The 10,222-nt window shown below is 35.4% G+C and overlaps 1 protein-coding gene across 6 annotated transcripts in view; it reads right to left on the bottom strand.

Moving 5' to 3' along the window:
- Arnt (aryl hydrocarbon receptor nuclear translocator) overlaps window positions 1-10,222 on the bottom strand; it is an 83,274-nt gene that overhangs the window by 11,447 nt on the left and 61,605 nt on the right. For all 6 annotated transcript variants that reach the window (XM_046421513.2, XM_046421512.2, XM_046421514.2 and 3 more), the window contains 4 exons: window positions 8,436-8,512; window positions 7,008-7,142; window positions 2,026-2,100; window positions 558-709 (listed from right to left, as the gene is read on the bottom strand). In XM_046421513.2, coding sequence (XP_046277469.1) covers window positions 558-709; window positions 2,026-2,100; window positions 7,008-7,142; window positions 8,436-8,512 — 439 coding nt within the window. The remainder of the gene's footprint in view (window positions 1-557; window positions 710-2,025; window positions 2,101-7,007; window positions 7,143-8,435; window positions 8,513-10,222) is intronic.

The following is a 10,222-nucleotide window of genomic DNA, read 5'->3' as shown; positions in this document are numbered from 1 at the left end:
ATGGAATGTAACTATGCCCTGAGGCAAACCATGATCCATGGACCAAATCAGTCCACTGCTGATTTTTGTAAATAATAATAATAAAAAAAAAAATTGTAACACAGTCATATTCTTTCATCATTTCTCTATGACTACATTCATCATGCAACAAAAGCAGAATTGAGTAGGTGCAATAAAACTGTATGGACCACAAAGCCTAAAATAATTACCATCTGTTCCTTCACAGAAAATGTATGCCGAATCCTGCTAGAGATCAAAATCCTGCCAGACTAAAGCAATAAACTAGTGTATGAAACAAAATCCTTTCTAGAAAGGGCCGATAAAATTAAAATATAAACCTTTTCATTTGAAGATGAAAGTCTCCGAACTTTTGCTTATTAAAATCTTATTCTACCTTGATCAACTACATCAAATCCTGTAAGAAGTTAGAAAATCAGAAACTTCAAACTAATGGTATTTACTTATGAAAACAAAGCAGAAAAGGAGATATCTTATAAGGCTAAGCAGACTGGGTCATGAGAAATCCCAACATTAGAAAAGGACTAAAGGGTACATACTTCACATTGGTGTTGGTACAAATGATGTACTCAATTTCATCAGAGTAAGGGTTCTGGAAAGTAAAGGAGCTGGTTCTCATCCAGAGCCATTCTCGGTTCTTAGATCGAAAACGGAACATGACAGACAGCACCTGGCCTTTTAACTTCACTACCTGAAAAGGTTTTCATGCCATCAGTAGAACTCAGAGATATTTTATAAAATTAAACAAAATTTCCCATTTCTATAATCCTAAAGTTCTTTTGTTGTTATCCTTCAAACACTCGTCTTTTTCAATGTTAAAACAATACAAAGGAGTGAAAACTAAGTTACTAAATAAGGGATATATTTATCACATTTCTTCCCAGGGTTCCAAGCTATCTAACCACAGTAGTCCAACTCAAACAGCAATAACAATTATTTCCAGACAGAAATACTATTTCCCCAGTTTCCTTGAAAAGTCCATGAAATATACAATGAGCTACTATAGAATTCTACAATAGAAATTTAACTTTAATGACACTGAATATAGCTTATATACTATTCTGCAATTCCAGCTTTTCCTCCCAAACTGGAGAATTTGTTTTCACAATATCAATAAAGGTTTCTATATATAACACCAAGTTTGTTTTGCTTGTGTTTTAAAAGTTAAGTACCCCCCAAAAAAACATTAAAAGTAATTTTAGATTATTTTACTTTCTAGTCTCATGGAATAGAAAATAATCTTTTGATTCTCCCTAACAATAAAAAAAGCTAACAATATTAGCAAGTTAACATTTTGAAATTATATGTGTCAGGCACTGGGCTATATTCCTTATTTGTATTTTCTGGTTTTAAAATCTTCCCAAAGACCCTCTGAATTTACTTAAGTACTATTAGTATGCACAATGTTTTTATAAAGACACCACTAAAATGTAAAAAATTAATTGTCCAATATAAAATGAGGACCAATATCTAAAACCATGTCTAAATTCACAAAATATTTTAAGGAACTAAGGCCTAAAAATTATATTAAGAGTCAGAAATCGTTTAACTCTAATTACTTATAAAAGAACTCTGTGAAATAAATTTTTTACTGCAATCTAGAGATTAGTAAACCTATAATATTTTAAATACTTTGAAGACAGTTCCTTATAGATGGCTAACTGGATACAAAACAGTAAAGAACCAAAACCAAATAGAAATACCTTGAACACTAGCTATAATTTTAAAGTATTATATCTTTCTATTTCTTAAAAATATAGGTTAAGGGCTGGGGATATAGTTACTAATGGTGGAGTATTCGCCTAGCATGTGCAAGACCCTACGTTTGACCCCCAGTACTGCTAAATAAATAAATAAATAAATACAGGTTAGTTCAAGGCACACAAAACTCTAATGCCTATTACAGTGTTCAACTAATCAGTGACCACTTCAACTAATCAGTATGAAGTAATGTGATATATAGATTAAAAATATGTATATTCAGACCCAAACCAGGAAAAAACTTACCTGTTGAAAGCTATCTCTTAGAAGCTGCTGGTCTTCAGGATGACAGAATTCTACAATATTCTTTCCTAAGAGTTCCTGGAAGGGAGAAAGAAGAGTAAGATACACATTTTATGGTCATCTAACTTTCCTGGTGAATCAGCTGAGGACTTGAACTTTGGACTTCTGTAATTATCCCAAGATGATATGTAAGTACGAAGGAGGTAAAAGTAAAGATTCCTTTGAGAAAAGACCATGGGTGCACCCTGATTACAGCAGGGGCCTGGGAAGTGGTTTCACCATGCTGAGCCACCAGGCACTCAGAGGCTACTGCAGCAGAGTTCCAGAAGGCTTGGCAACTGCTTGAGATGGCTGCAGACCTTGGCATCAACCAAGCGGTGCTGGTTCTGCAAGATGCTAAAATTAGGGGGTCAGGGAGGCTTCCACTAAGATTTCAAAGGAAGGCCTGCGAAGTCAGGAAAGTGTAGAAGGGCTGCAGCCAGCCCCTGAGAAGTTGATGTGTGAAGATGTTAAAAAAATAAATAAATAAAGGAAATGGAAGCTGCAGTGGAAAAGTCTGAGATTAAGAGATGCCAGTGCTACGGGATATCTGTTGAGGAAAACTGCAGAAATTGAGGAGAAACAAACCAAGAGAAAGGCCATGTAGGCTACAACCACCAAAGTCATAGGGAAAGAACTACACAAGCCCTTTGAAGAGAACATCATGATACCATGTGCCCCAGATGCTGGACCTGGAACTTATAGAACTTGCCCATCTGGATTTTGATCTTATTTAGGTTCCATCCTTTCTTTCTATGCCCCTATGTTTTGGTTTGTTTTTGTAGAAAGGATTGAACTCGACCACTGAGCCACACACATCCCCAGCCCTATTTTGTATTTTATTTAGAGATTGGGTCTCACTGAGTTGCTTAGTGCCTTACTTTTCCTGAGGCTGGCTTTGAACTTTGGATCCTCCTGCCTCAGCCTCCCAAGCCACTGGGATAACAGCCATGTGTCACCATGCCCAGCTCTAGGCCCCTATTTTCTTCCATGTGGAATGAAAATGTTTACTCTGTAGCATTATATATTAGATACATGTAACTTGCTTTTGATTTTTACAGGGGCTCATGCTGAGAGTTTGCCTTGAGTCTCAGGACTCTGAACCTGGACTTTTGGGTAGTGCTAAAATGTTAAGACTATGGGGACCCTTAAAAATGGACTAAATGAAGGCTGGGGTTGTGGCTCAGTGTAGAGAGCTTGCCTTGCATGCATGAGGCCATAGGTTTGATCCTCAGCACCACATAAAAAAATAAATAAATAAAAATAAAGATATTGTGACCATCTACAATTAAAAAAATATTTTTTAAATAAATGGACTGGACTAGGGCTGGAGATGTGGCTCAAGCGGTAGTGTGCTCGCCTGGCATGCGTGCGGCCCGGGTTCGATCCTCAGCACCACATACAAACAAAGATGTTGTGTCCGCTGAAAACTAACAAATAAATATTAAAAAAATCTCTCTCTAATAAAAATAATAAAAATAAAAATAAAAAATGGACTAAATGAGCCAAGGGTATTGGTGCATGCCTGTAATGCCAGCAGCTTGTGAGGCTGAGGCAGGAGAATCACGAGTTCAAAGTCAGCCTCTGCAAAAGAGAGGTGCTAGGCCACTCAATGAGACCCTATCTCTAAATAAATACAGAATAGGGCTGGGGATATGGCTCAGCTGTTAAGTACCCCTGAGTTTAATCCCAAGTACCTCCCCCAACCCCCACCCCCAAAAGAAAAAAGAAAAGAAAATGGACTAAATGTATTTTTCATTGTGGGATGAGCTTCAGAGGTGAAATGATTAACCCACTGACATGGATTAACTGAGTGGTAAATGTAGGAAGGTAGGGTATGGATGGAAGAGGTAGGTGACTAGGGGAGTGCTTTGGGGTTTATATTTTGTCCTGGTGAGCGAAGGTCTCTCTCTAATTGGCGTTGCCATTTGTTGAGCTGCTGCTTTCCTTTAGCATGCTCTTCTGCCATGATATTCTGAGTCATCTTAGGCCTAGAGCAATAAAATCTAATGACCATGAACCAAACCTCTGAAATTGGGAGTCCAAATAACTTTGACTCTTCTAAAACACACACACATGAATAAAATGAAATGAATAAAACATGTAATCGGTTCCTTATAGGAAGCATAATAAATAGGGAACAAAATGACAGGGGAACTAAGGAGGAAGTAGACTCTCCAAGGGAAAACCCTCAGGTTAGAATGAAATACAAATAAGACGTAAATTCACAGTGATCTGTGAATTGTAGTGAGGCATATCACCAATGGTTTTAGAGATAAATATTTCTGTACAAATATGGAAATTACTGTTTTAACATAGCATATTATTGAAATTTTATTAAAACCTTTTATTTAAAAAAATAAGTATGAAGGAAAAAATTAAAAAGATGGATCTGCTAAGCAGCTGGCTTCTAGCACATTTCTCCTTTGTTACAGATTGTACGTACAGTTCACATTTATAATTTACCCATTCTAAATGTATGATTTGATAATTCCTAATAAATTTATATAGTAGTACAATCATTACCACAATCCAGTTTCAGAACATGTTCATTGCATCAAAGGTTCTCTTTATCCAACCATTGACCTGCTTTCCAACTCTTTAGTTTTGCCTTTTCTAGAAATTTCATATAAATAGAATTATATAATATGCAGTTTGGGGTTTGGCTATTTTCTTTTTTTTTTTAATTTTTTTTTAATATTTATTTTTTAGTTTTCGGCGGACACAACATCTTTTTTTGTATGTGGTGCTGAGGATCGAACCTGGGCCGCACACATGCCAGGCGAGCGCGCTACCACTTGAGGGGTTTGGCTATTTTCACTGAGCATATTTTTAAAGTTCATCAACACTGTTGCATATATTAGTACTTTATTCCTTTTTATCATTCAGTGGTATTCTAACACAGATATACTATAGTTTGTATATTAACTCATAAAATACTAATGTACATTAAGATTGTTCCTATTTTGGGGCTATTATTAATACAGCTTTGAATATTTATGCACACATCTTTGTGTGAACATTTGTTTTCATTTCTCCTGGGTAGACATCCAAGAGTAGAACTGCCAAATTATAGGATATAATTGAGGTAAAATGATACCATTCTTTGCAGATACATTTCTAATCTCCTCATAGGTATTGTAGAGATATGCAGTTTTTTAGGAAACTATCAAAATGTTTTTGCAAAGTAGCTACATCATTTATACGTCTATCAACAATGTATGAGAGTTTTAGCTTTTCTACATTCTCATCAACACTTTTTGATTATAGCCATTCTGGTGTATATGATAGTATCTCATTGGGATTTTAATTTGCACTTTACTAATGACTAATGATTTTTTAATTTGTTCTTTTTAGATATACATGACAGTAGAGTGTTTTTTGACATACCATAGATACACGGAATATAACTTATTCTAAATGGAATCCCATTCTTGAGGTTGTACATGATGTGGAGTTCCACTGGTCATATATTCATGTACGAACATAGGAAAGTCATGTTTGGTTCATTCTACTGTCTTTCCGAAATATTTCCATCCCTTCTCCCCTCTCTTCATTCCCTTTTCTAATGACTAATGATTCTGAGCATATTTTCATATGCCATACATATTTCTTCTTTACTGAAATATCAAATCTTGTGTCCCTTTTATTAATTGCTTATCCTAAAGACTTATTTATATATTCTAAATACAAATTGTTTTTCAGCCATATGATTTGCAAATATTTTCTCCCAGTCTGTGCCTGATCTTTTCACCTTCTTCATGACTTCCTTTTTTGGTACCAGGGATTGAACCCAGGGGCGCTTAATCACTGGGCCACATCTCCAGCCGTTTATTGTATTTTATTTAGAAATAGGGTCTTGCTGAGTTGCTAAGTGCCTCATAAGATGCTGAAGCTGGCTTTGAAATCACAATCCTCCTGCCTCAGCCTTCAGAGTGGATGGGATTACAGGCATGCGCCACCGTGCCCCACCATGACTTCCTATTAAGAGAGTGAATTTTAATTTTGATAGAATTCAATTTATCAGTATAGTTCTTTGTAAAATCATGCTTTTAGTAGTATATGAAAAAAAATCTTTGCTTAACCCAGGGATACAAATACTTTCTCCTGGAAGTTTATTCATAACTTTAGCTCCGGTACATTTAGGTCTTTGAGTTGATATTTGTGGGTAGTGTGAAGTAAAGTCTAAGGTGTTTTTTTTTTTTTGGTATATCATTCGGATATCCCATTATTCTATCACTTTTTGTCAGAGAGATCTCTTTCCCCCACTGAATTATCTTGGCACATTTGCTGAAAATGGTTAAATATAAAAGTAAACTCTATTCTGGCCTATGTATCTACTGATCTATGTGTCTATCCTTACACTAATACTACATTGTCTTGATAACTCTAAGTTCTGAATCAGGTAGTGAAAACCTCCAACATTGTTCTTTGTTTTCAATATTTCTTCTTTATTAACCATTTCACATAGTCACAGCCAAAAAAACCTCCCTGATTTCAACAGCTTTGAAAATGTATATAAGTCAATTCAGGGATAGTTCACTGGTTTGTTGAATGAGTAAATTGTAATAACTGGTGCTAAATTTGTGTATTTTATGGGTTATTATTCCTTTGGATAATTACATAAATTATTTAAAGATAGATATACAGTATAGCTAATTAAAATGAGTACTTATGAATTATTATCTGTTTGATATCAGTAACAAAAGACAAATAATATTTGTACCTGCTGCTCCCTCCCAGTTTCACAAATCATATTTCTCTAGATGTAGACAGCTTTGTTAAGAAGCTGAAGATAAATTTAGCTACTGATAGAACAGGATCATCTCTTTTTCTGAACTAGAGTTGTTTTGACTATCTTTAGAATAAGATAACTATATAACCTCAACAATGGCAAGGGAAACACAGGCCTAAGTATCAGTGACATGACAGTTGCAGCTCCTCACCTGTGGCTGGTAGCCAACAGTAGCCACACAACGGTGATCCACAAAAGTGAATATCCCCTCAATGTTGTGTCGGGAGATGAACTCTGTTGGTTGGCAAACGTTACTCATGTCTGTACAGTTGGGAGAACTAGTTACCTATGAGTGGAAAGATAAAATTGAGTAAAATGATAACATTCTTTGCAGACACATTTCTAATCTCCTCATGGGAATTGTGTAGATATGAGACTCACAGTTTTACAAACTTCCAAATTTTTACCTTGCATCCAGAAAGCAAAATAGCAGAGGGGCCACAGAATCTAGCTCTATTCCAATACATATACTCTACCAAGTTAGTAAAGTAAGGAAAAAATGAAAAACCCACTTCCTTTCAGCTGACTAGGCTGTGCTCATTATTCAGATAGGAAAATTATGGTCTAACAAACATATTCTATACTTTTAAAAAGAATCAAAACAATTACATTTCTCTATTGTTAGTCATGTAATGATAACATGAAAAGGATGCTTCCTTTTTTGTTCAGGGCCAAAGGAAATTAATTGGAAATAGAAAATTCAGCATCATAAAAGCTTAAGTCAAAAAGATAAAGGGAGTAGGGTTGCTGGCAAGTGCCTGTAGTCTCTGTATTTAGCAGGCTTATGAAGGAATAACACTCAAGCCCGGGAATTCAAGATCAACCTAGACAACAGAGTAAGATCCCATCTCACCACCAACAAAAAAGAGAGAGGGCTGGGTTGTGGCTCAGCGGTAGAGTACTCGCCTAGCATATAAAAGGCACTGGGTTTGATCCTCAGTACAACATAAAAATACAACTAAGAGAAACATTAAAAATACAACTAAGAGAAATATTAAAAAAAAAAAAAGAGAGAGAGCGAGCGAGAGATAAGAGGGCTTGGGGGACTATGGCTCAGTGGTAGAATGCACACCTAACATACAGGACATCCTGAGTTCAAACCCCAGCACACACACACCCACCAAACACACACAAAGTACCAAAAGACATAAGGGGAAAAGATTTCCCTCCATCATATTCCTTTATATATGTGTGTATGTGTGTGTGTGTGTACATGTGTGTGTATTATATACACATACACACATTTATTGATTTATTGGTTTATTGATTTATTGATTTTAGTTGTTGGTGGACCTTTATTTTATTTGTTTATATGCAATGCTGAGACTCGAACTCAGTGTGTCACACATGCCAGGCAAGCGCTCCACCACTAAGCCACAACCATAACCTGCTCCATCATACTCTTGAACTTCTGCTAAATCCAAGAGTAATAATGTTCATTAGGGATGCCAAACTTCTTAAATTTTTTGGACTTGTATGGAATTCTTAATTTGGCTCAATGGTAGAGTAAAATAAAATTAACATGAATAAGTACTGAAGGAGATTTCCTCTCACTTGAAAAAAATATACTCATACTTGCCTGTAATCTGCCAATGGCCACTAGGCAAAACTTGCTTCCCTGGCCAGCTTCTGGGTCGTCATCTGGGAGGGAAACACCTTTGGAAGGTGAAATAAAAAGGATTTAGAGATCTCAAACTCAAATGCCTTCAAAAATCAGGTGAGTAATAATTCAAAATACATTTAGGTATGAAAAATCTAGATATAAAGCAATAGTTGCACAATTACATAGAGTTTACCATAAATGCCAATTGTTGTTTCAATGTTTATATGTATGTAATTATTAATTAATATATTTTATCCATACTAATTATACTTAACTGGAAAGCAAGTCTCACCCAAAGTAGTCTTTAAAAAAAAATACATATTAAGGCAGCCATTTTGTGATTATATCATTGGCAGAGAACAGATATCTTGCCTTACCTGTGACTTTTAAAGTAAATAAACAATGAAAATTGACTATAACAAACACCAATAATTATTTATGTCCCTCGGTCTTTTCCACTGTTTTACCTGGAAAGGGAAGAAGAGTACATTTCCCCCCATTCTTTCTAAGGTTATTTTCTATTTATCCAAGAAGTTAGCATTTCCTTAATAGCTATACAGAAGTATGAAATATCACCACATACCTTAAAAGTATGATTTATACAATATATAGACTAAAAAATGCAAACATTACTACTTGTATCACTTAAAATTAATTTTTCTTAATTATATTAAGTAGCATTTACTGGGTGCCTGCCATATGTCAAACAATGGGTTGGATGCTTTCCTTATATTAAATTTAATCCTCACAATAAACCAATATAGGAGAGAAGACTGACAAAAAATTCAAGCAATTTACCCTAAGTTGTATGTACTGCTAATAAATAACAATGCTAGAAATCAAATCCAAGTTTTTCCAAATTGAAGTTTAATCTCTACCCAAATATACCACCTTGCCTCTCTTTTCTCTTAGTTTCTGTCTACCCATCTGGCAGGGAAGGAATGAGGTTGATATGATTTGGAAACTTTCACAAGTCAATTTAAAAAGCTGATCCTTGTACTCCAACCTCCTTGGTCATATTTCATTTAACCTCAAATTCAAATAATCTAATCTACTCACAGTCTGATTTAAAGCCTTTGCAGACTACATTCTCTTTATAAGTTATTATATTTTCCCTTTGTTCCTCAAGGTCTTGCACCTATTTTACAAAGCTTTCCCAATTAGTTACATGAAATGCCAATGTTTCTTTACAACAATTAGTTAGAACATAGGTATCCAGTATACATTATTATGAATTTGCACATTTAGAATTTACAAAGCTCAGCTTGGGATTGGGTTGTGGCTCAGTGGTAGAGCACTTGCCTAGTATGTATGGTGCACTGGGTTCAATCCTCAACACCACATATAAAACAAATTTTAAAAATAAAGGTATTGCATCCACCTACATAAATAAAGGTATTGTGTCCATCTACAACTAAAATAAAATAAAAATAAAATAAAAACTACAGTCTCAAGCCAGAGGCACTGGTACATGCCTGCAATCCCAGTAACTTGGGAGGCTGAGACAGGAAGATCACAAGTTCGAGGCCAGCTTTAGCAATTTAGTGAGTTCCTCAGCAACTTCATGAGATCCTGTCTAAAAAAAAATACCTTAAAAAAAAAAAAAGCAAAAACCACATCCTAAGTGGGTCATGGTGGTGCACACCTGTAGTCCTAGCTACTCAGGAGGTTAAGGCAAAAGGATCACTTGAGCCCAGGAGTTCAAGGCCAGCCTTGGCAACACAGTAAGACTTTGTCTCAAAAAAAAAAAGAAACATATTCTG

Source organism: Marmota monax, unplaced genomic scaffold (genome assembly GCF_021218885.2).
Source record: "Marmota monax isolate L192 unplaced genomic scaffold, Marmota_monax_Labrador192_F-V1.1 WCK01_AAM20220418_F8-fsc00108, whole genome shotgun sequence".
Classification (NCBI taxonomy): Eukaryota; Metazoa; Chordata; class Mammalia; order Rodentia; family Sciuridae; genus Marmota; species Marmota monax.
Note: the sequence above shows the minus strand (reverse complement) of the source record. Positions and strands in the feature narration are given on the sequence as shown.